This window comes from Ovis canadensis, chromosome 16 (assembly GCF_042477335.2).
Source record: "Ovis canadensis isolate MfBH-ARS-UI-01 breed Bighorn chromosome 16, ARS-UI_OviCan_v2, whole genome shotgun sequence".
Taxonomy (NCBI): domain Eukaryota; kingdom Metazoa; phylum Chordata; class Mammalia; order Artiodactyla; family Bovidae; genus Ovis; species Ovis canadensis.
Window position 1 is genome coordinate 64,727,201 of NC_091260.1, and position 26,404 is coordinate 64,753,604.

At 36.7% G+C, this 26,404-nt stretch overlaps 1 protein-coding gene across 3 annotated transcripts in view; it reads left to right on the plus strand.

The window, feature by feature from the left end:
* The window catches only part of CDH12 (cadherin 12), a 1,193,930-nt gene that overhangs the window by 1,078,616 nt on the left and 88,910 nt on the right, over nt 1–26,404 (plus strand). For all 3 annotated transcript variants that reach the window (XM_069556583.1, XM_069556584.1, XM_069556582.1), the window contains one exon: nt 11,857–11,976. In XM_069556583.1, the coding sequence (XP_069412684.1) occupies nt 11,857–11,976 (120 nt within the window). The remainder of the gene's footprint in view (nt 1–11,856; nt 11,977–26,404) is intronic.

Genomic DNA, 26,404 nt, shown 5'->3' on the forward strand with positions numbered 1-26,404 from the left:
GCCATCTGTATGTCTTCTTTGGAGAAATGTCTGTTTAGTTCTTTGGCCCATTTTTTGATTGGGTCATTTATTTTTCTGGAATTGAGCTGCAGGAGTTGCTTGTATATTTTGAGATTAGTTGTTTGTCAGTTGCCTCATTGGCTATTATTTCTCCCAATCAGAAGGCTGTCTTTTCACCTTGCTTATAGTTTCCTTTATTGAGCAGAAGCTTTTAGTTTTAATTAGATCCCATTTATTTATTTTTGCTTTTATTTCCAGTATTCTGGGAGGTGTGTCATAGAAGATCCTGCTTTGATTTATGTCGGAGAGCGTTTTGCCTATGTTCTCCTCTAGGAGTTTTATAGTTTCTGGTCTTACATTTAGGTCTTTAATCCATTTTGAGTTTATTTTTGTGTATGGTGTTAGAAAGTGTTCTAGTTTCATTCTTTTACAAGTGGTTGACCAGTTTTCCCAGCACAACTTGTTAAAGAGATTGTCTTTTCTCCATCCTATATTCTTGCCCCCTTTGTCAAAGATAAGGTGTCCATAGGTATGTGAATTTATCCCTGGGCTTTCTATTTTGTTCCATTGATCTATATTTCTGTCTTTGTGCCAGTACCATACTGTCTTGATGACTGTGGCTTGTTGTAGAGCCTGAAGTCAGGCAGGTTGATTCCTCCAGTTCCATTCTTCTTTCTCAAGAGTGCATGGCCATTCGAGGGTTTTTGTATTTAGAAAGATGGTAACGATAAAGAGACACAGATGTATAGAACAGTCTTTTGGACTCTGTGGGAGAGGGAGAGGCTGGGATGATTTGGGAGAATAGGATTGAAACATGTGTAATATCATGTAAGAAATGAATCATCAGTCCAAAAAAAAAAAAAAAGAATGGAAAAAAAGAGATGAATATCAGACTATGAATGGTCTTAAAAGTGTTCAGACTGTATAGTAATTCATAACATAACATCAAAGGATTTGGACAGAGTCAAGGTATAGTCAAAATCTTGGAACCAAAAGACCAATCTGTAGCAATGGAAAAGCTATTTTTAAAAAAGGTAAGTCTGCATTATGTTTCCATTTGTTGAAAAATTACTGAAATTGGAAGGAAACAAGGAAATCTTAGCCCATCATTATAAAATTGGAGAATTTTAGCAACCATTTTGATGTGGGCACCTTGCATGCCAATTATTACACAACACAATTTACGTGTGTTGATGCAAGGGTCCAAACTCCTGGGCCTCAGACAGACTGGTACCTGTTAGGAATTCGGGCTGCACAGCAGGAGATGATTGTCAGGTGAGTGAGCTAAGCTTCATATGTGTTCACAGCTGTTCTCCATCACTCATATTGCTGCCCGAGCCCCACCTCCTGTCAGATCACTGGAGGCATGAGATTTTCATAGGAGCGTGAACCCTTCTGTGAACCACATTCCAGCGAGCTAGCTTGTGCTTTACAGTGATCATCTCGAAACCACCACCCACCCACCCGCCATTGTCTGTGTAAAACCTGTCTTCCACACAAGTAGTTCCCGGCACCTAAAAGGTTGGGCACCACTACATTAATGCATAAGTGAGTTACAGGAGAGCTGTACATGGTAACCCACTCCAATATTCTTGCCTGGAAAATCCTATGGATGGAGGAGCCTGGTAGGCTACCGTCCACGTCCACAGGGTTACAAAGAGTCAGACACAACTGAGCGACTTCACTTTCACTCACTTTGTTATTTGAAATAACAGAGGTTTAGAGTGTTTCAGTGACTTGCCAAAATGTTGTTAAGTTTAAAGTAATAGAAAACCCCCCATCTATCTTCAAGTACAAAATCTCATACAAAAAGGGCTGTGTGGTCTCAAATCATCAAAATGCTTAGAGGTTGAGCTTCAAGCAGGGGGAATCAAGACTCCTCATTACCTTCCCTGGGATTCTCAAGTGTGTATGACCTCTTGTATGTGACTGCCTCAAGTCATGTTTCCCCCAAGATGTTGCACACCAAAGTCCAGAGAAAAAGAAAAAGAGAGCATTCCCTAGAAGGTCCCATCAAATATCTCCTCTGGTTTTATTGGCTTGAAATAGATTATATTTACATTCCTTAACCAATCATTATTAGCCAGGAAGTTTAGAATGGAATCAAATGCCCCCATGGGAGTCAAGTTCCTTCTAACAAACATTGAAGAGTGAAAGAGATAGTGATACATGAGCATAGTGTGCACAGTTCCTACAATTAGGGAGATTAACTTTTTTGGAGGGGATTACTGCATTATCTACTAAAATTACACTATTATCCTTACAGAGTTGAAAAGATTTGCAAAAGATCATTTATCTATTTAATTACAGAACTGGTTCTAGGATACAGTAATTTGGGCTTCTGGTATACACACACACACATACACACATATATATACACATAGATAGCTTGTATTTTTCTTTTTTACTAAAGCTAGATGAAGTGATAAATGGATAGGAAGATAGATATAAATGTTAGGTGGGTAGATAGATAGGTTTCTCTTGTACTTAATGTGACATGCGTGTGTGCATGTCAAGTCACTTCTGTCGTGTCCGACTCTGAGACCTTATGGGCTGTCCTGTCTATGGGATTATCCAGGCAAGAATACTGGAGTGGGTTGTCAGTTTTTCCTCCAGTGGATCTCTCTGACCCAGGGATTGAACCCGTGTCTCTTACATCTCCTGCACTGGCAGGCAGGTTCTTTACCACTAACACCACCTGGGAAGCTCTTACCATGGCAGAATCATCCAATCAAATAAAAACAAATAATTTCAGGTGTGTTGATGTCTTTTAAATAAACTCTGATTAACTGTTCCTTAATACCTTGGCTCAGAGAAGGAAATGACAACCCACTCCAGTGTTCTTGCCTGGAGAATCCCAGGAACAGGGGAGTCTGGTGGGCTGCCATCTATGGGGTCGCACAGAGTTGGACACGGCTGAAGCGACTTAGCAGCAGCAGCAGCAGCAGCAGCAGCAGCAGCAGCAGCAGCAGCAGCAGCAGCAGCAGCAGCAGAAGCAATACCTTGGCTAAGTACATTTGGATTAGAAGTGATTTCTTTATGTATTTGGTTATGCAGTCAAAATACAGATCTTGTTGAATTATAGCTGGGAGCCACTGAGTGAATGAATTCCAAACTCATATTTTATCATTGTTGCTCAGTCGCTGAGTCATGTCCAACTCTTTGCGACCCCATGGAATGTAGCCCACCAGGCTCCTTTGTCCATGGGATTTTCCAGGCAAGAGTACTGGAGTGGGTTGCCGTTTCCTCCTTGAGGGGATCTTCCAGACCCAAGGATCAAACCCAAGTCTCTTTTGTCTCCTGCATTGGCAGGCAGATTCTTTCTTTTACCACTGCACTACCTTGGAAATATTTTTATCATTATTTCTAAGGAATTTCCCAACAACAACTTCTGTGAAAATAATATCTAAATTACACTAAGTACAAAGGAGACAGCATTGCACATCACTAGATGTCAGAGTTCATCCAGTATGTGTTCCTGGGAGCACACATTAGAATTTGTGTTAGTGTTCCTCGTGTAGAATGCTTGGCACACAACAGGGAGATAAAGTGCTCATAAAGATGGATTCACTTATCCATCAAAGTACATTTGGATCACAAGGTGTAAATATGTATAGCCTAAAATATTTAGGCCATATCTGGAAGCAGAGTTTTATAACCTTAGAGTGCTTCTGGGCCATTGGGCTGAATAACAAATCACAAGCTGCTGTCACGGCATTACATGTGCCAGGGGATACTCTGAGGCCAGGCTGAGCAATGTTGGAGTTAGAGGCAGGAAAAAAACAAATCACCTCGTCTGATCCTCAAAGTACAGTTCAAGGGAGCATAACTTCTACTCTGGAGTATTTTGATGGCCTATATCTTTTCTGATCCTTAAAAATTCTGATTACTTCAAGCAGGTTTAATAAGTATGCAAATTCATCATTCATGTGTCTCTAATAAAGTGGCCCAATATTGTCATAGTACACTTTTTGCATTTTAATACATCTTAAACACACATCTCAAAGTCACATTTTTCCAACATATGGGACATAAAACCTAGAATAGTATTCAATATTCAAATAATATTTAAATATTAAAGTATGGATTTGAAGACAGGAATCATATCAGTTATACATCTGGGTGTTGTGACCCTCTGTGTGATGCAGGAGAACAAAAATTATGTATTGTTTTATTTATGTATGTGTTTATTTTATTTTAAATTGCACATACTATATGGAAAACTCTTCTCGGCAAATGTTAGCTCATTTAATACTTCTATAAAATGAGTACTTTTTTTTCACTTTTTTGCATATGCAGAAACTAAAACAGAGAAGTTAAGTGATTTGCTTGAGGTCAAACATTTTGCTAGTGGTACATCTAGGATTCAAACTTAGGCATTAAGATTCCAGATGCAAGTGCTAAGTTCAATGGCAAGCTGTGCCATGTCTCCTAATTTAAGAAATCTCCTCAGGAATATGTGTGTAATGGTACTTCTTAGTGATGGTTACTCATCAGACTCATCTACAGAGATTTTTAATCATGTCTGATACCTGGCCCACCCAGGAACAATTAAATCAGACTTTCTGATGAGGGCCCAGGAAGTGGTGTTCTTAATAATCCTTGTAAATGTCTTATATGCAGACCTGGTTGAAGATAAAGGGGACAGAGAAGCCATTTACAACTTTAAGGGGCAAATACAGGAAGAGAAGCCTATGGACAGAGGAGCCTGGTGGGCTGCAGTCTGTGGGATCACAAAGAGTCAGACATGACCGGGCAGCAGGGCAGCATAGGAAGAGGATCCGCCCAAGGAATCTAAGAGCCAAGTGTTCACTAGCAGCGCAGAGAAATATAATGTAAAATTGAAAGAGACCCAGTTCCTTTAAAGACTAGGCTCAACCACTATGCATTTATGCTTAATTTTACTGTATAATTAAAGTCAGCTTTAGCAGAACTCAAGTTTCAATGTCATATAGCATCCTATTCCTTTAAAAAATGTCCCATGTTGTATACATGCCCTTATTTGCTCCCTCTATCTGACTTGGTTCTGAAGCTCTCTATGCTGTTTAATGTCTTATTTATATGATAAAATGTACGTTTATTTTCCAATTCTATTTGGAAAGAAAGTGTATTATATTTATCATTCTGTACCTTTTAAACTCTAACTGTATTATTTCTTGCTTATAATGTAGTATATATGAAGGGCAAACAAATGATACAATGATAAAGATAAAATGATACACTGCATTGCATGGTTATTTCCTTTTCTGTTTATGCATCGGTGAGAGGGTTAATGTTATTCAGTGAATAAATGTATATTGACTTTCCTCAGGCCTGTGTTCCAGCTTGTGGCTAAACCTTACTTATGTGATCTTTTTCAATGCAACACCACTCATTTGGGGTTCTGCTTTCTTAAATGAGAACAGTGATGTGCGGTAGAAATTCAAGACAAGTTGAACTCCCAATTTAGTGTTAAAAGAGACTCTAAGGTCATAACTAGCTGCCAGGTTGGCCATTTAGAATGTTATGCGTTGTATTTTTGTCTTTTTTGTGTACATGTGAATATGATAAGCGTTCACCAATAAACATTTATTTAGGATGTAATTCATGACCAACATTAGATGTACAAAGAATGAATATGGAGGGGCTACTGATGTAAAAAAAACTGTGGTCCTTGAAAAGAACACATGATGTGTAGAGTTTTAAAAATCAAAATATACTAAGGCTACTGGAGGTACAGAGGAGTGGACAGATTATCTCTGCTTGGGAGCAGAAAAGCACAGACTCACAGAAGAGACAGCAGAATTGGGACATCAAGAGTGTGTGGGATAGCTCCATATGGTGGAAACCAATATCTTCCAGGCAGTGCAGCAAGGTCACTTGAGCAAGAACACGGGTGAAAATGTCTTGAATAAACAGTAAATAAGTATGTATAATCCCTGCAAGGGTCCCGAGTTGGAAGTTAATCTGGGAGGGAGATTGAAACCCATTTCGTGTCATGCTATTCATAGCATGTCAATGAATTTAGATAATTGTCTTTCATTGGGAATAGAAATCCATTAAAAGTTTTTCTTTTCTTTTTTTCAATCACAACTTTTTCTTTTTAATGAATGAGAGTAACTTGATCAATCTTGTGTTATGGGAAAATAATTCTCCTGTGTAATAGGAGTTGGAAGGGGAAGCAATTAGAATGTTTTGGAGCCTTGTGACTTGAAAGTGAAGATTCAAACCAGATAGTGGCAGGGTGATTAAAAGCAAAGAACATATTCAATTTTTAGAATGACCCTATACATCTGGGAAATTAAACAAGAGGTCAGAAATTCAATATAATCCACTTACATTTTCAATGTATTTCTAGAACATTTGTTTATTCACTATCCCAAATGCAAAAAAAAAAAAAAAAAAGCAAACTACACAGAGTATAAATCTGTCTTCCCAAGTGTCTCAGTGGGTAAACAACCTGCCTGCAAAGCAAGAGACATAGGAGACAAAGGTTCAATCCCTGAGTCAGGAAGATCCCCTGGAGTAGGAATTGACAACCCACTCTAGTATTCTTGCCTGTAAAATCCCATGGACAGAGGCCTGGAGACAGTCCATGGGCTCACAAAGAGTTAAAGGGGACTGAGGACTGAGCACACAAGCATAGACCTGTCATCCTGGAAGTGGTGTTTGACAGAATAAATAATTATGTAATGTATGATTTTTTATGAGAGTAGTACCTGGTACGTGGTATGGATCACTGAGCATTTCTTGACTGAAAGAAGAAGGAATGAATCAACAGATCCATTCCCACTCAGGCTGAAACCATGAGATAGTAGGGCTCAGTTCTGCTTCTACCTCTCTACCATTTTGTATGAGAATGACTCTTAGTATCAACAAGAATGGTTTCAATATCATAGGGCTTAAATTAATTAATTTTGAAATGTAGACACTGTGTCAGATTATTTCTAAAATGTATCTCCCTTAATAATACTATCTTTAAGGAAATTAAATACAATGTGACTATCACATTTTACATGAGCAAACAGAAGTAAGCTTAAGAAGTATAGCTGTGTTATGAATGAATACTGATTTGTTGTCTACACTAGGTTCCAGAACCCACAACATGATCACTGAATAGACCTTAGGGAGAAGAGATAACTGAAACTCTCTGAACTTCAACATCGAGGGTGGTTACATTTGAGTGATAGGAGAATAAACTCTAAGACGATGGCTACATACAAGAAGATGACTCCAGTTTTTGTAAATGTCATTGATCATATTGTTTCCTTGTTCCACACTAAGGCCCAAAACCACCTCCTGCCTCTTGAGTATTTAGTGTTTTGTCGGTATCAGAAACTGAGATGCTATTCAAGCACTGACCAAGGTAGTATTTGGAGATGGATGTACTCCAGACAATTAGTTGTGTCTCCTTAATGAAGGGAGTATCAAGTCTTCTTTTGCACTAGTTTGGTGAAAATCATGGAACAGTCAGCAAAAGAAGCTGATAACAATGCTGTTTAATTGTCTTGTAAACTCATATAGAGGTAGCTCTAAGAATTCTTGAATAACTTACATCAGAAACTGCCTTTTCAGGGTAAGCCAGATTTAAGCTCTATTGAAATTGAGAGGATAAACATTTTTCGGTACTCTGAATGATAGCATTGATGAAACAAGTGTCATTATTCTTGCTATTCAGTGATCCTTTTGAGGTGGGCAAAATGGAATTGAATTTGGTCCTTCTATAACTTATGTGAATACTTCTTAACTCCTTTAATATTTGAGATTAAAATTGTTAATGTAAAGAATTTAGTGTATATTTGGAATATACTTGTCTACATACTTAGTGAATGTTCATGTTAATATGAACAACAGAAATGTAAAAGGGAAGATACTATCTTATTTGTCCTTGAATTCTGCATTGAGTATATGGTGACTGTTAGGTAAAAGTTTATTACATTTGTTACTACATATTTTCTAGGAGATTTAATATTTTTTTTCAAAGTAAAACAATGCATGTATTTATACCTAGAATTGCAATATTTATATCTAGAACTGGTCATTATTTAACATAATACTTTACCCATATAGCACTTATGTCATTAAATGATAATGGAGATCCGGATGACTGATTTTTCTGAGGAAAAGAATCACTATTCAGAAGAGGGAAGGGAATTTACTCTTGCAACTGTTCATTTCTACAGTATTATGAAGGACATAGCTTTGATAACCTTTAATACAAGACGCCAATGCCTACCTATCAATACTTAGTTGTCAAATAATTGTTAATAAAGAGGCAGATATTGTTGTTGGTGATAAAGATGATGGATGATGAAGAACAATGGTTCTCATTCTTCAAAGCTTAGAAATATTTGCCTACTTTCCTTCTAGTAGTTTCCTTTCCTGAGAAAGTCTGTTGTAATAACACATACACTTCATCTGTTGATATAACTAGAATTCACTGAAGTATCTTAAGATAAGACATTTGGCATTGCTACAGTCCACAAGGTTGCAAAGAGTCCAACATGACTGAGCGACTAGCCACAAGCACACATGTCAACTGAGTGTTATTTCTTCTTCTTCTTCTTATTTCTTAGCATTCTAACACTTCATATTTAAAAAAAAAAATAGATGTGAAGAGATGGCTCATTATCTTAGCTTTTAGAGCAAAACGCTTAAGACTGAGTTTGTTCCTGGTTTGCACTGTCTTAAAGGAAAAGCCTGAATGAGTAAATGAAGCAATTTTGCATTCTCCAAACTGACAGTTACACTGAGTGTGGCTAAGAGAGGAAAAGTTCTCTGTCCACTGAATAACTCTGGATGTATATATCACTCCTTTTATGCTCAAGAGATATTTCCTTCCTCATCAGCAACATATATTATTTTATTAATACCACATTTGGTAATTTTGATATTACTTTATTTTCATTGAACTGAATGGACATTAAGTAGAGATGCTCACTTAGTTCTCAGAGAAGGATTTAACTGACTATGAATATATGAGACAAAGTTACTAAAACTCCCATAAACTTCTCTTCAATTTAGTTCAGTTCAGTTGTGTCTGATGCTTTGTGGTCCCATTGACTGCCGCAGACCAGGCTTCCCTGTACATCACCAACTCCCAGATTTGCTCAACCTCATGTCCATTGAGTCAGTGACACTATCCAACCATCTCATCCACTGTCATCCTCTTCTCCGCCCACCTTCAATCTTTCACAGCATCAGGTTCTTTTCAAAGGAGTCAATTATTTGCATCAGGAGACCAGAGTATTGGAGTGTCATCTTCAGCATCAGTCCTTCCAATGAGTATTCAAGACTGACTTCCTTTAGTATGGATTGTTTGGTTCTCCTTGCAGTCCAAGGGACTCTCAAGAGTCTTCTCCAACACCACAGTTCAAAAGCATCAATTCTTTGGCGCTCCACTTTCTTTATAGTCCAACTCTCACATCCATACATAACCACTGGAAAAACCATAGCTTTGACTAGAGGGAACTTTGTTGGCAAAGAAGTGTCTCTGCTTTTTAATTGATGTCTAGTTTGGTCATAATTTTTCTTCCAAGTAGCAAAGCATCTTTTAATATCATGGCTGCAGTCACCATCTGCAGTGATTTTGGAGCCCAAGAAAATAAGGTCTGTCACTGTTTCCACTGTTTCCCCTGTTTGCCCATCTATTTGTCATGAAGTGATGGGACCAGATTTCATGATCTTAGTTTTCTGAATGTTGAGCTTTAAGCCAGCTTTTTCACTCTCCTCTTTCACTTTTGGCAAGAGGATCTTTAGTTCCTCTTTGCTTTCTGCTATAAGGGTCATGTCATCTGGATATCTGAGGTTATTTATATTTTTCCTGGCAATCTTGATTCCAACTTGTGCTTCATCCAGCCCAGTGTTTCTCATGATGCAATCTGTATATAAGTTAAATAAGCAGGGTGACGATATCCAACCTTGAAGTACTCTTTTCCCTATTTGGAACCAGTCTGTTGTTCCATGTCCAGTTCTAACTGTTGCTTCCTGACCTGCACACAGGTTTTTCAAGAGGCAGGTCAGGTGGTCTGGTATTCCCATCTCTTTCAGAATTTCCAGAGTTTATTCTGATACACACAGTCAAAGACTTTGGCATAGTCAATAAAGCAGAAATATATGTTTTTTTCTGGAACTCTCTTGCTTTTTCGATGATCCAGTGGATGTTGGCAATTTGATCTCTGGTTCTTCTGCCTTTTCTAAATCCCACTTAAACATCTGGAAGTTCACGGTTCACATATTGTTGAAGCCTGGCTTGGAGATTTTTGAGCATTACTTTACTAGCCTGTGAGATGGTGCAATTGTGCGGTAGTTTGAGCATTCTTTGGCATTGCCTTTCTTTGGGCAATTGGATTGCAATCATTCTTTGGCATTGGATTGTCTTAAAGTTTCTCAATATCAGCAATCACTTAGAGTAATTAAACCTTGAGGCATAAAGGTACTTCTCTAGATACTATTACAATTATTTTTGGTTCCTCACTTTCTCAAATATTCTCTCCTAATTAAAGGCTTCCTAAACAAGTCTGTAAATGTTGATTTTTAAATTGCAATTGCAAATTACTTATACCCTCTAAAGTTCAGGAAGCCTTAAACCTTTTAGCTCTTCTTTTGATATGCTAATCATGCAATTAAACATCTACAGTAAGCAGATGAGCTAATGTAAGCATAGTCATGTTTTCTTTGGTATACAAATCAATAAAGCTACTGCAGTGACTTTCAGGTCTATGATGGTGCTACTGGAAATGATACCTATTTAAAAGAGGTATCATTTGCACTCAATTCAGTTCAGTTCAGTCACTCAGTCATGTCTGACTCTTTGTGACCCCATGAACCGCAGCAGGCCAGGCCTCCCTATCCATCAAAAAACCTGGAGTCCACCCAAACCCTTTTCCATCAAATCGGTGATGCCATCCAACCATCTCATCTTCTGTAGTCCCCTTGTCCTCCTGCCCTCAATCTTTTCCAGCATCAGGGTCTTTTCAAATAAGTCAGCTCTTTGCATCAGATGGCCAAAGTATTGGAATTTCAGCTTCAACATCCGTCCTTCCAATGAACACTCAGGACTGATCTTCTTTAGGATGGGCTGGTTGGAGCTCCATAAGATTCAAGGGACTCTCAAGGGTCTTCTCCAATACCACAGTTCAAAAGCATCAATTCTTTGGCGCTCAGCTTTCTTTATTGTCCAACTCTCACATCCATACATGACCACTGGCAAAACCATAGCCTTGACTAGATGGACCTTTGTTGGCAAAGTAATGTCTCTGCTTTTTAATACACTGTCTAGGTTGGTAATAACTTTCCTTCCAAGGAGTAACTGTCTTTTAATATCATGGCTGCAATCATCATCTGTAGTGATTTTGAGCCCAGAAGAATAAAGTCAACCAGTATTTCCACTGTTTCCCCATCTATTTCCCATGAAGTGATAGGACCAGATGCCATGATCTTTGTTTTCTGAATGTTGAGCTTTAAGCCAACTTTTTCACTCTCCTCTTTCACTTTCATCAAGAGGCTTTTTAGTTCGTCTTCACTTTCTGCCATAAGGGTGGTGTCAGCTGCATATCTGAGGTTATTGATATTTCTCCCAGCAATCTTGTTTCCAGCTTGTGCTTCCTCCCGCCCAGTGTTTCTCACGATATACTCTACATATAAGTTAAATAAGTAGGATGACAATATACAGCCTTGACATACTCATTTGCAGTAAAAGCTAATACTGTTGCTCAGCATTTTGGTTATAATAGTTGAGTTACTCTCAGTATCTTCTTTTACTCACAGATTAAAAGAATGCCAAAGTCCAAAGGAAAAAGGAGTCCAGAAGATAAAAGACATACCCTTGAGCTCTATACAACAAAGTTGCTAGAGTCATATTGTCTTATTTTCCAGGTGCATATGTTCTCCAAGTCAAGGCCACGGATGCTGATGACCCAACCTATGGAAACAGTGCCAGAGTCGTTTACAGCATTCTTCAGGGACAACCTTATTTCTCTATTGATCCCAAGACAGGTAAATTTTTTATTAGAGACAACATTATCACCAACCTTTCAAATATTTAAACTTTAATTAAATCTTGGCAGGGGAACTTGCCCCTTCTAACACCTCAATGAAGATTCAGTGTGCTGACTATCAAGCAAAGAAGATTAGATCTTACCTTGCTACTACAGAACTATTTCCTTCAGATCAAAACTGGAATAAAAATAAGTCTTTTTACATATATATGTCAAGTCCAAATTTGTTAGGAATTCTCTGTTTAATTTACTTTAAATTTTCAAAAGGCTAGGAATATTTTTTGTTTGTTTCTTCCAGCTAAAATAGCTTTTTATTTCAGTTTTTCTTGGTTGACTTCAATTATATTCAATTCGGGGGCCAAATAAACAAAAGATTATGAAATTTCTCTTCTCTTTATCAAGGGTTATGGATGGTGACTTTGGATAAGTATAGATTTATGCTTCTACTAGGGGAAAGGAGAGGGCTGACAAACTTGAAACCCCAAGATCACTATTTTTTCTGCTCTATGTTTTTTAATTCAGTCTCATTTTTGAGTCAAACTTTTGAAATTTCGGTGTTCAAAGCCCAATATATAAGAATCTATGGAAAGTATATAAAGGGCAGGAAAACACATAGGAAGATTTTGCATTATCTTTAAAATTAAACAAGGTACCCCTGTTTCTAGAGAATTTGTTTTTGAATAACAGTGCTTTTCAGGAACTCCAGTCAAGCTGACCAGTGATCAAAGAAGGTGTTCTGTGTCACAGTTAAACAGAAACCCTATAAAGATGGTTGTTTTATCAATTCATATAATACCTCATAACATATGGCATGGTGAATTCCATACTATTTATCACATTAGTTTAAAGTAATGGAATCAATTGTTAGTATACTGGACTGATAAATTACTTTTAAAATCTGTAAATAGATCTTTAATGAGCTACATTGATTTGAAAGGTATTCACTTTTGACACTATACCTGCAAATGAGTTAAACTTTTCAAAACTTATACTTCCTTGAAGTGTGTAGAATCTGGAATACCAGTTAGACATGGGTTAATTAGTAATTAACCATAGATGGATGCTGCCTGGAAACATAAGGTCAATTAAGTGAAAATAAAGAACTTACAAATTTTCTGTCAACTTAACCTGTCATTCTGTCCTCACTTCTTACCTTCTTCATCAAGCCAATAGGGAGACAGAAGCCATCCAAACATTACGAGAATAAGCCTGGGAGTTGCTCCCTTTTGTACACCTGAAAAAAAAAAAAAAAAGGTAAATAGTTGTAAAGACAATATTAGCCCAATAAGAAGGGAACATCAGTGCTGAAGAAAATACAAAAAGGTTTGGTACAAAGAAACTCTTTTGGTTTGGAAGTAAGATCAGAAATCAAAAGCCAGAGTGGCAAATGTTAAGAATGAGTATGTAATGGGAAGATTATACCTAAAATTTAAGTTATTTTTAGGAAAGAGACAGACAAGATAAGAGAAGTAATATTTTCAGTATAGGTCCTAAGGAAACTTTGTGGTGGTTATTGTTGTTTACCTTTGGAAAGTTTGTATATTTGTAGAAAAAAAAGGAAAAATTGCTGATAAAAATTTTAAGAAAGTTGCTTATGATGGTACAATGCTCCAGAGGAATTAAGGTTTGTACAATAAGTCAAATGTATAGACAAATAATGAGATTATCAAAGATACTATCCATTCTTTTTTGAGATAGAAACATTATGGGTTATTTTTTTCTGTTACAATTATGTTTAGAAAAATCTAACAGAAATAGAATTAAGAACAGCATGTCTCTCAGATCACTTCAACTTTTGAGAAGCACTTCTCACAAACAGAGAGCGTGAAAGAAAAAGAAAGGAAGGTGTATAGTCATTGGCGAGGAGGAAAGTTTTTAGTATTAGGCTAAACTTACTGAGTTGAATTGATTATAAAGAAGATGAGTTTATATACTCAGAATAAGTGTGGCAGAAGAAAGATTAAATATTTAATATTGGCAAAATAACTATAGATGGAGATAACATCCAACTAAAAAAAAAACACAAAATAAGAAGATGAATTGAAGCATAAATCATGGGTCTAGAGTATAATTGCTCTGGTCAAATTAATACTGAACAATCATATGAATCAAATAGTTGCCTCTTGACTTGTTCAATATCAAATTTAGATAAATTCTAATATCTTCTGAAAGCATCATTTTACAGAAGAGTATATATATATTCATCATAAGGCTTTTCTAATTGTGCATTTATATTTTTATATGAAGCCTTTTATTTAGAACTGAAGGTGAAATAATTCTGGCATGAACTATGGAATAGATTTTTTGAAGCATTGATTTTCACTGGAGACAGAAGTCTTGATACTAACAATGCCCCAGACCACTAGACAGGAAAAGAGTGGATGGTGAAGCACTTCATTAATAGAATGATAACTAGTTCTTTATGCACAGAAACCATTAAGGAGACTTTTTGTCAAATTTATCACCTTGTGGTAGATCAGAATAAATCAAAAATCAAGGGTAATTGCAATTTCTCAGAAATAGCCTCCATTTGTTCCAGCCATATAGCTTCCTTTTATGATTCCTTTTGCTGTTGTGATGTAAAATGCTTGAAAAACTAATACTTTCTAAAAATTTCCACATTTGACTATAGAAAACACTTTAAAATAATTTCTAAGTAAAGAACCTCATCAAAAATTCTGGTACCTAAATATTTATGAAGAGATAAATATAACCATTTACTGTTCACTTGGAATGATAAAAGTTTTACATTCTCATTGATATTGCTGTTTGACAAACATTCCTTGCATCTCTATCCAATATACAAACAAGGCCAGTTTATTTATAAATGATATAAATTGATGCATTCTATAAAATAAGTCCCCAAATGATAATCCTTTTTAAAATTGGCTAATTTGGCAATTATATGGCTTAACTAAGAGATTGTTCACTGTGATTAACATTTGCATGCATTCATGTATATGCCTCAAATGATTATTAAATATTTTTAAAAAGCTCAAAGGTAGATGGATTTATAAATATCAAATAATATTGATCCTTGTTATATTTAGCATATATTAAACACTAAAATGTTTGTCATATTGACATATTTTTATATTATACTATAGGATTAATATTTATTATATATTAGAAAAATATTTATAATCTATAGAACAGTAAATGAGAGGCATTGTAATATTTTATTTTATGCATGAAATTGAGAGGTTAAATGTTTCCATAGTATCAATAAATTGTTTTATTTAGGAAAACAAATTTTATTATAAATAATTGATCTCATGACAATTTGCATTTACAATTCTTCTGAAGTATTTGAATTTTTCTCTAAATGATTTCAAAATCTAGTCTGAGTTAGATAACTAGATATTGCTATTTTGTGTATTTTGTGGTGATATATTGATTTTTCTAAATAATCTTAGCTCTACCTGAGAAAGCATTATAAGACTATTTTAGCTCAACATATTCTAAACTTTATAAACTTTAAACTGTTTATCATGGTAAAATATACATTAACAGAAAATTTACTATTTTAACCAATTCGAGTGTACATTTCAGTGATGTTATGAATGTTCACACTGTGTAAACATCACTACCAGCCATCTTTAGAAATTTGTCATCAATATCTTTTTGTTTATGTGCACTGTCAAAAAGTGTCTTTGTAAGACTTTACTATGTATTTAATCTGCATTTTGAGAAATCACATGAAAACAACTGAGTGAGAATGGGGTTGCAAGTCTGAGTTATTTTCTTTTTTCTTATATCCACTATCCAGAGATTTCATGCTCTGCGTTTCTGTCCTTGGTTCTGTTTGGGAAATTTGATAAAATACTGAGAGAACTGACACTTTCTCAAGATTTCTCCTCTTTCAGTTCCATTAGCACATTTTGTTTAGAGATTATTCTCTTTAAGCCTACTTCCTAAATAAATCCTCCTCTACCCTGACTGATATTTATGTTTTTCAGTCTTAAAAAATGCATTAGTGTTTTAAAGCCCCATACTAAAATTAAAGCATGTGTCAGACTTTATTTTGAATTAATTCTTTATATAAACTACAATATACATATTTACACTGTTTCATGACTTGAACATGCCTTTGATTTTAAGTCAGAAGTCTTACAGGATTCAGACATTTCAGTCTGTGCTTGTGAAAAAAATGATTTTTTTTTACAAGAGTGAAATTGGAAATAGATAATTATTAAGATTAACCAGCATATGCTGTTACCTGTTTTATAATAATTTGCATATGTACAGTAAATCGCCTGATTAAAAATATACCACAGACAATGGTTTCCTTGTATTCTGCCTTGTCACACTATGAGAACTGTGTGAACTCTAATTGCCTTATTTTAGAAACCATGGAATGCAAAAATCAGCAGATAGAAATAAGAATATTTGGCCTTGAAAGGAAAATACTCCAGGGGTATGTTTTTAGGAAGTTGTGGAGCTGTTGTATAGAAGAGGAGCTAGCTGTATTCTGTGCTGCACAAGAGTAAAAGGACTATCAGTGGTTGGCAAGCATTACAGGAAAAAGAATTTCTGTTTCATTAACAACAAAAAAAAAGATGTTAATACTTGTCCATAAATAAGAGGGATAAACACCTCATGAGATGGGGAGCTTCACATTACTAGAGGTGTTAAAGCAGGTAATGAGTGATAAGGTGCTGGATTTTAGTATTAATTCCTTGATACATATTTATCTATAACCAATGACCTAGCAGATTCTGTGTGCCAGGATTCTGAGATGAATCAAGTTGATCCTCAAATAGATCCCCATCTATCTGAAGGAGGTCATCAGGTCCTCAGAAAAGTACATCAGGGTTTCCTAGGATACAATTCTATGATACAAAGTGTGACTCCTGGGCAGTAGAGATAGGCTGATGAGAGTGAGGAAATTTCCTTGAGGGGAAAAAAAAACAACAACAACAACTTTTTGGGAAGTGACTTCTAAATCTTAAAGAATAGTTATGGCATGTTATAGGTGCAAAGTTGGACCATACAAACTTCAGATTTTCTCCTCAACATAACCTGATCACTCTTATTCTCAAAATACAGTCTTGGCAACATTTTTTTTTTTTAAATTATACACCTTATGTGTGTGGTCATGGACACCACATTTTTAATACAGTTTAAAAATGAGCTAGCTTTTAAAAAAATTCACTGCAGAAGCAATAGAAAACTAATTGAGTGTAGAATTTTAGATAGAATGACCAATACAGTCCTCTGAAGATGACTTTGATAACGGATATGAAAAAAGTAGAACAGCTAATTCATGGTTTGTTGTTGTATACTTACCAAGTTGAACCCAACTCTTCTGCAACACCATGGACTGTAGCCTGCCAAGCTCCTCTGTCCACGGGATTTCCCAGGAAAGAATATTGGAGTGTGTTGCCATTTCCTTTACCAGGGGATCGCCTGGACCCAGGACTCAAACCTGTGTCTTCTGCATTGACAGGCAGATTCTTTACCACTAAGTTACCTGATCAATAAAGCAGAAATCGATGTTTATCTGGAACTCTCTTGCTTTTTCAATGATCCAGCAGATGTTGACAATTTGATCTCTGGTTCCTCTGCCTTTTCTAAAACTAGCTTGAACATCTGGAAGTTCACGGTTCACGTATTGCTGAAGCCTGGCTTGGAGAATTTTGAGCATTACTTTATTAGCGTGTGAGATGAGTGCAATTGTGCAATAGTTTGAGCATTCTTTGGCATTGCCTTTCTTTGGGATTGGAATGAAAACTGACTTTTTCCAGTCCTGTGGCCACTGCTGAGTTTTCCAAATTTGCTGGCATAATGAGTGCAGCACTTTCACAGCATCATCTTTCAGGATTTGAAATAGCTCAACTGGAATTCCATCACTTCCACTAGCTTTGTTCATAGTGATACTTCCTAAGGCCCACTTGACTTCACATTCCAGGATGTCTGGCTCTAGGTGAATGATCATACCATTGTGATTATCTGGGTCGTGAAGATCTTTTCTGTACAATTCTTCTGTGTATTCTTGCCACCTCTTCTTAATATCTTCTGCTTCTATTAGGTCCATACCATTTCTGTCCATTATTGAACCCATCTTTGCATGAAATGTTCCCTTGGTATCTCTAATTTTCTTGAAGAGATCTCTAGTCTTTCCCATTATATTGTATGTTCAAGCTGGCTTTACAAAAGGCAAAGGAACCAGAGATCAACTTGCCTACATCGGCTGGATCCTGGAAAAAGCAAGAGAGTTCCAGAAAAACATCTATTTCTGCTTTATTGACTATGCCAAAGCCTTTGACTGTGTGGATCACAATAAACTGTGGAAAATTCTGAAAGAGATGGGACTACCAGACCACCTGACCTGCCTCTTGAGAAACCTATATGCAAGTCAGGAAGCAACAGTTAGAACTGGACATGGAACCAGACTGGTTCCAAATAGGAAAAGGAGTACATCAGGGCTGTACATTTTCACCCTGCTTATTCTAATTATATGCAGAGTGCATCATGAGAAACGCTGGGCTGGAGGAAGCACAAGCTGGAATCAAGATTGCCAGGAAAAATATGAATAACCACAGATACGCAGATGACACCACCCTTATGGCAGAAAGTGAAGAAGAACTAAAAAGCCTCTTGATGAAAGTGAAAGAGGAGAGTGAAAAGGTTGGCTTAAAGCTCAACATTCAGAAAACGAAGATCATGGCATCTGGTCCCATCACTTCATGGCAAATAGATGGGGAAACAGTGGAAACAGTGGCTAACTTTATTTTTCTGGGCTCCAAAATCACTGCAGATGGTGATTGCAGCCATGAAATTAAAAGACACTTACTCCTTGGAAGGAGCGTTATGACCAACTTGGATAGCATATTAAAAAGTAGTGACATTACTCTGCCAGCAAAGGTCTGTCTAGTCAAGGCTATGGTCTTTCCAGTAGTCATGTATGGATGTGAGAGTTGGACTAGAAAAAAAGCTGAGCACCAAAGAATTGATGCTTTTGAACTGTGGTGTTGGAGAAAAATCTTGAGAGTCCCTTGGACTGCAAGAAGATCCAACCAGTCCATCCTAAGGGAGATCAGTCTGGGTGTTCATTGGTAGGACTGATGTTTAACCTGAAACTCCAATACTTTGGCCACCTGATGTGAAGCGCTGACTCATTTGAAAAGACCCTGATGCTGAGAAAGTTTGAGGGCAGGAGAAGGGGACGACAGAGGATGAGATGGTGGAATGGCATCACTGGCTCAATGGGCATGGGTTTGGGCAAACTCCAGGAGTTGGTGATGGACAGGGAGGCCTGGCGTGCTGCGGTTCATGGGGTCGCATAGAGTCAGACACGACTGAGCGACTGAACTGAACTGGACTGATGTTACCTGGTAAGCCCTATTCATCTTGGAAAGAAATTTCTAGCAGAGGGAAAGGATGTTGCAAAGCTCTTGTGAACAAAAGAGGGATTTGTAAAAGATAAGATCAGAGAATTAAGTGAGAAAGTAAAGATTATATGATATCTTCAATCTGAGTGACCTTCACTGTCTCTGAGCATCTCCTATAGGAAGGGATCTATGACCTGCTTCACACTCAGACTTCACCTTCCTGGCTGCCCTTTTAAGAACAGAGTGGTGATCCAGGTCTCTCTGGACTCTAATCCTCAGAGAATGGAGAATGCAGCCTTTTATATAGTGTTCATTCTTTCTTTTTTATCTACCTATATCTATTTATCCATCCATCAATCAACATAATCTAAATGAATAGTCTCAAATTAATAATTAACATTTTCCAGCTTTGTTAAGATTCTCCAAAATCACTGCAGATGGTGATTGCAGCAATGAAATGAAAAGACACTTACTCCTTGGAAGGAAAGTTATGACCAACCTAGACAGTGTATTAAAAAGCAGAGACATTACTTTGCCAACCAAGGTCTGTCTAGTCAAGGCTATGGTTTTTCCAGTGGTCATGTATGGATGTGAGAGTTGGACTATAAATAAAGCTGAAGCCAGAAGAATTGATGCTTTTGAGGTGTTGGAGAAGACTCTTGAGAGTCCCTTGGAATGCAAGGAGATCCAACCAGTCTATTCTAAAGGAGATCAGTCCTGGGTGTTCTTTGGAAGGACTGATGCTAAAGCTGAAACTCCAATACTTTGGCCACCTCATGCGAAGAGTTGACTCACTGGAAAAGACTGATGCTGGGAGGGATTGGTGGCAGGAGGAGAAGGGGATGACAGAGGATGAGATGGTTGGATGGCATCACTGACTCAATGGACATGGTTTTGGGTGGACTCCGGGAGTTGGTGATGGACAGGGAGGCCTGGCATGCTGCGGTTCATGGGGTCACAAAGAGTCAGACATGACGGAGCGACTGGACTGAACTGAACTGAACTGAACTGAATTAGCATATAATGTGTAAATATAAGGTGTATAATGTATTTATTTTATACATTTGTATATTGGAAAATGATCACCACCATTGTGTTAGCCACACCTCCATCATGTCACACAATTACCATTTTCTTAATGTGATGAGAACCGGTAAGAGCTATCTTAGCAAGTTTTCAGTATATCATGTAGTAATATTAACTGTAAGCACTATGATATATATTATATTCCTAGAAGTTATCAATTTTATAACTGTAAGCTTGTGTCATATGACAAGAATCTCCCAATTTCCTTCACCTCACAGCCCTTGGTAACCACTTTCTGTAAGTTTAGCTTTTTAGGGTTTATGTATAAATTATATCATAGCATATTTGTCTTTCTCTGTCTGACTTATTTCCCATAACATAATGTAAGTTTCTCCTATGTTGTTGCAAATGGCAGGATTTTACTTTTCATTATCATGACTGAATTATTGAATTATATTCCATTATATCATATCTTCTTTATCCAGTCATCTGCTGATGGACACCTCTGTTGTTTTCATATCTTGGCTATTATGGATAATACTGCAATGAACATGGGATGAGAGATTTTATTTTCACTTCTTCTTAATATATACTCAGATGTGAAGAACTGTTGACTAATATACTAGCTCTATTTAAAAAAAAATTTTTTTAAGGAATCTCCATACTCTTTCCTAGTGTTGTTCTTGATGCTCAGTCGCTAGGTCATGTCTGACTCTGTGACCCTATGGACTGCAGCATGCCAGATTTCCCTGTGCTTCACTGTCTCTCATAATCATGTCCGTTGAGCAAGTGATTCCATCCAACCATCTCATCCTCTGTCAACCCCTTCTCCTCTTGCCCTTAATCTCTCCCAGCATCAGGGTCTTTTCCAATAAGTTGGCTCTTCATGTCAGGTGGCCAAGTATTAGAACTTCAGCTTCAGCATCAGTCCTTCCAGTGAATATTCAGGATTGATTTCCTTTAGGACTGACTGGTTTGAGCTCCATGCTGTCCAAAGAACTCTCAAGAGTATGCTCTAACACCACAGTTCAAAAGCATCACGTCTTTGATGATCAGCCTTCTTTATGGTCCAACTCTTACATTTGTACATAACCACTGGAAAAACCATAGCTTTAACTAGATGGACCTTTGTGGGCAAACTGATGTTTCTGCTTTTTAATACTTTGTCTAGGTTTGTCATAGTGTTTCTTCCACGGAGTAAGTGTCTGTTAATTTTGTGGCTGCAGTCACTATCCACAGTCATTTTGAAGCCAAAGAAAATAAAATATGTCAGTTTCCACTTTTCCCCCATCTGTATGCAATGAAGTGATGGAACTGATTGCTACATCCCTACCAACAGTGCACAGGGTTCTCTTTGCTCAACATTCTTGCCAATACTTGTTATCTCTTGTTCTTGACTTATTGTTAACAGCCATTCTAAAATCTTAAGGTTATTTCTCATTGTGGCTTTGATAATTGTACATTTCCCTGATGAATACTGATGTCAAGCACCTTTTCATGTAACTATTGGACACTTGTATTACTTCTCTGGAAAAATTTCTATTCCATTTTCTTGCCCATGTTTTAAACTAGATTTTTTGTTGTTGTTGTTAATGAGCTGCATAAGTTCTTTTCTATTATGGGTATTAAGTCCTTATCAGATATATGGTTTACAGGCAGCTTTTCCCATTCCATAGACTGCCTTTTCATTTTTGTTGATTACCCTTTTGCTATGCAGACGCTTTTTAGTTTGATGTAGTCCTACTTGTTGATTTTCAAGATGCTTTCCCAGAGGGTTTATTTATCTTTGAAAACTATTATCTCATTTCTGTCCCTATCTGTGGTCTTATACTATCTCTCTCAACAGTGGTACGCTGCAGCCACATTGACCTCCAAGTGCTCTTCTTGTAAGCTCTGAGGAAGTAATGCTCTCCTTTTCATCACTAGGGTACTCCTTCCTCCCTGTGTTCTTTCTAAGGCTACCTCTTCCATTTCTCTAGAATTGCAGCTCTAAAGTCTTTCCCCACAGAGGGCATTTCTGATACTACCTTCAAAAGCACTTGCTTTCACTTTCCTCATAACAGCAATCACCATCTGAAATTAGCTTAATCATTTAATAGCTTCTTTATGGGCTTTGCACCACTCCACAGGAACACATACCTATTAAACGTACAATTCATGAAGGGACCTTGTAAGAGACTCTATCAATTATTTTCCCAGATGAAAAAAGATGATACCCAGTTGGGCAATTTGAAATTAGTTTAATAAAAGGACTCTTTATGGGACATGTGAGCAGATTGTAAGGAAACCATAAAAGATAAGGCAGAATTTAGAGAAGAAGTAAGAAGGGACTGCAGTTTCCACACTGGAGTGGAAAAATGAGGGGATGGGGGCAGAGACAGGCAGACCATGGCGGAAGAGAGTGTGGAATGTGGGGAATTTATGAAAAGAAAAGCCCAACCTCATCATCTGTCTACTACCCAATCTCTTGCATATTGGCTAAAGCAACCAGAAGCCAGAGAGGAGAAAGAAGTCTAGAAAAGTATACAGACTGGGACTGCAGAAGCAGATGGAAGCATGTTTGCCACTGTACCCTTAAATCTAGTAAAAGTGCCTGAATGAAATGTATATTTTAGTAAAGGTGTTTACTAACTCTATGATCCCATATTTAAATCCTGCAGTTCAAACAGCCACTTCAAGAAATAACTCAGATCAAACCAAATACTCGATTATCACATGAAATATTTTATGATTTTTTTCAAATATAGTAGTACATTATTTTAACCACAAAAAGTTGACATCAGAGTCAGTCAGTTCAGTCACTCAGTCATGTCTGACTCTTTGAGACCCCATGAACTGCAGCATGCCAGGCTTCCCTGTCCACAAACTCTCAGAGCTTGCTCAAACTCATGTCCATCTAGTCAGTGATGACATCCAACCCTCTCATCCCCTGTTCTCTCCTTTTTCTCTTGCCTTCAGTGTTTCCCAGCATCAGGGTCTTTTCAAATGAATCAGTTCTTCGCATTAGGTGGCCAAAGTATTGGAATTTCAGCTTCAGCATCAGTCCTTCCAATGAATATTCAGGACTAATTTCCTTTAGGATGGACTGATTTGATATCCTTGCAGTCCAAGGGACTCCAAGAGTCTTCACCAACACCACAATTCAAACCCATCAATTTTGATAACATCAGAGTTATCAAACCCAATTTTATCTAACCCAATTTTATGAAATACATCCAGATTCACCAAAATTGAGAGACTTAAATACAACAGGAGGGTGACTGTAAAGAGAGAATATATCCCCTGATAGGCTAATATTATTTAATATATAAATTTAAGGGTGTAACACTCTCAACCATGTATTTCCATTTATATTGGCAGAAATAAATCTATTTTTCTCATTCTTACTATTACCCTAATTATTGTGATTGTATATATTGGAAAGTTCATCAGGTAGAAGACACTCATACTAGGATTCAATGTACATGTGCCTAAAAAGTAGGGATTGATTATAAATTAATGAATTTATTTATTTACTATTTAAATTATTTTTTTGTTTTTAAATTAATTACAATTTGTGGTATAATTACTGTGGAGTTTCTGTGGAGCATTTATTGTTGTTTTTGCTTAGTCACTAAGTCATGTCCCACTCTTTGCAACCCCATGGACTGTAGCCTGCCAGGCTTCTCTGTCCTTGGGTTTCTCTAGGCAAGAATACTGGAATGGGTTGCCATTTCTTTCTCCTGGAAATCTTCCTAACCCAGGGATCAAATCTGTGTCTCCACCGTTGGCAGTTGGATTCTTTACCACTTAGCCACCAGGGAAGGAAAGTCCATTGTGATATTGGAAATTGTCATATTAGAAATGAAGTGAGTAAAATAAAAAATATACCTATGTTCATACTAGAAATGCATTGAGTAAACACAAATCTTATCAAAAAGGGAAACTATAGCATGAACGTGAATTAAAGTCAGGCAGTTATTTAGATAATATAAATATTATAAGGCAGGCAGAAGTCATGTAGCTTAAGGCATGCAGGACCAAGCCAAGATGTAGAGATGAAGGATCTTAGCTAAGACCTTTGGAAATTAAACATCAGAAATCCAAGTTGCAGAAAGGACAAACAGATTGAAATAGTAAGTGAGTAGTAGAGCATAAATGAAACAGAAGGAGCAAAAATGGAATTTGCTTTTTTGCAACTTTTTGCTGCCAAGGGCTAGAAGAAAACTCAGATTGTAGTTAAATCTAAATTAACAAAAGAACAGCATTAGATAAATACAGAAGAACTAGGGATATGTATTCAGTTTATGATTTGGACTCTATATTTTGTGTTGACAACTTATATTAAATTTATTATTCATGTAAGCCTTATTATTTAAGAAATAGCAATACTAGACACACATACATTTAAGCCAAATTATCTGCAATCTCCCCTTAAAATTATGGGGTATATATTAGTGTTATAAAATTCATTTAATAAATCCAGAAGGTTTTAATTTTTTCACTATGAATACATATAAATACAGTTCTACACTTGGACATAAGGGCAGAAAATGTGTAGGCTATATAAATATGCATATATATCAAATGATTCATGATTATAAATTATTTATAGATTCCTTCCTTTATTCAGCTAGTCATTCCACTAGTCAGATGGTCAACACAATCTTACCGAGTTTTTTTCTGAATGATGAGCACTCCATTAGAGGCTGGAGTAACTTGGTGATAATAGAGACAAAACTCCCAACAATGGGCAAAGCTTAATGAAATCTAAGTTAAAAAAAAAAATCTGTGACTAAAATTAATGACAGGAATCCTGAGAAATAAAAGAAAATATACAAATAAAATATTTCAAGTATTTAAAAAAGTTAATATATGTATCCTAAAAAAATAAGAATGAAGAGGAATATGGCAGTTTTTAGAAATCTCCTGCTCACTGTAACCACTTAGGAAATGGCAACAAGCTCCAGTATCCTTGCCTAGAAAATCCCATGGACAGAGGAGTCTGGCAGGCTATAGTCCACGGGGTTGCAAAGAATTGGACATGACTTAGTGACTGAGCATGTACATATAAAATATGCATTTTTAACAATTTATTTTTTAAAGGTAAGATGATTCTGTGTAAATTATGTCTAATTGGAGTTGACTTAGTGAGGTCCTTAACCATATTCCACAATACTGCACAAATGTCAGTAAATGGATATTACCACAATATATTGAGTTATATCCAAACTATTGGACATTGTGGGTGTTTCACTTTTAAAACTACACATAATTTATTGGGGGGGGGAAATAAAGCAAATGAAACCACTGAAAAAGAATTAAATTCCAAAATATGCAAGCAGCTTATGCAATGCAATACCAGAAAAACGTACAACCCAATTAAAAAATGGGCCAAAGAACTAAACAGACATTTCTCCAAAGAAGACATATAGGTGACTAATAAACATGAAAATATGCTCAACATCATTCATTAGTAGAGAATACAAATCAAAACCATAATGAGGTATCATCTCATGCTGGTCAGAATGGCCACCATCAAAAAATCTACAAACAATAAATGCTAGAGAGGGTGTGGAGTAAAGGGAACCCTCTTACAGTGCTGGTGGGAATGCAAACTGGTACAGGGGAGAACAGTGTGGAGATCCCTTAAAAAAACTAGAAATAGAACTCCCATATGGCCCAGCAATCCCACTGATGGGCATACACATCGAGAAAACCGGAATTGAAAGAGACACATGTACCCCAATGTTCACTGCAGCACTGTTTACAATAGCCAGGACATGGAAACAACCTAGATGCCCATCAGCAGATGAGTGGATAAGGAAGTGTGGTACATATATACAATGGAATATTACTCAGCTATAAAAATGAATGTGTTTGAGTCAATTCTAATGATGTGGATGGAACTGGAGTCTATTATACAAAGTACAGTAAGTCAGAAAGAGAAACACCAATACAGTATATTAATGCATATATTTGGAACTTAGAAAGATCATAATGATGATTCTATATGCAGAGCAGCAAAAGAGACACAGATGTAAACAACAGGCTTTTGGAGTATGTGGGCAAAGGTGAAGGTGGGAT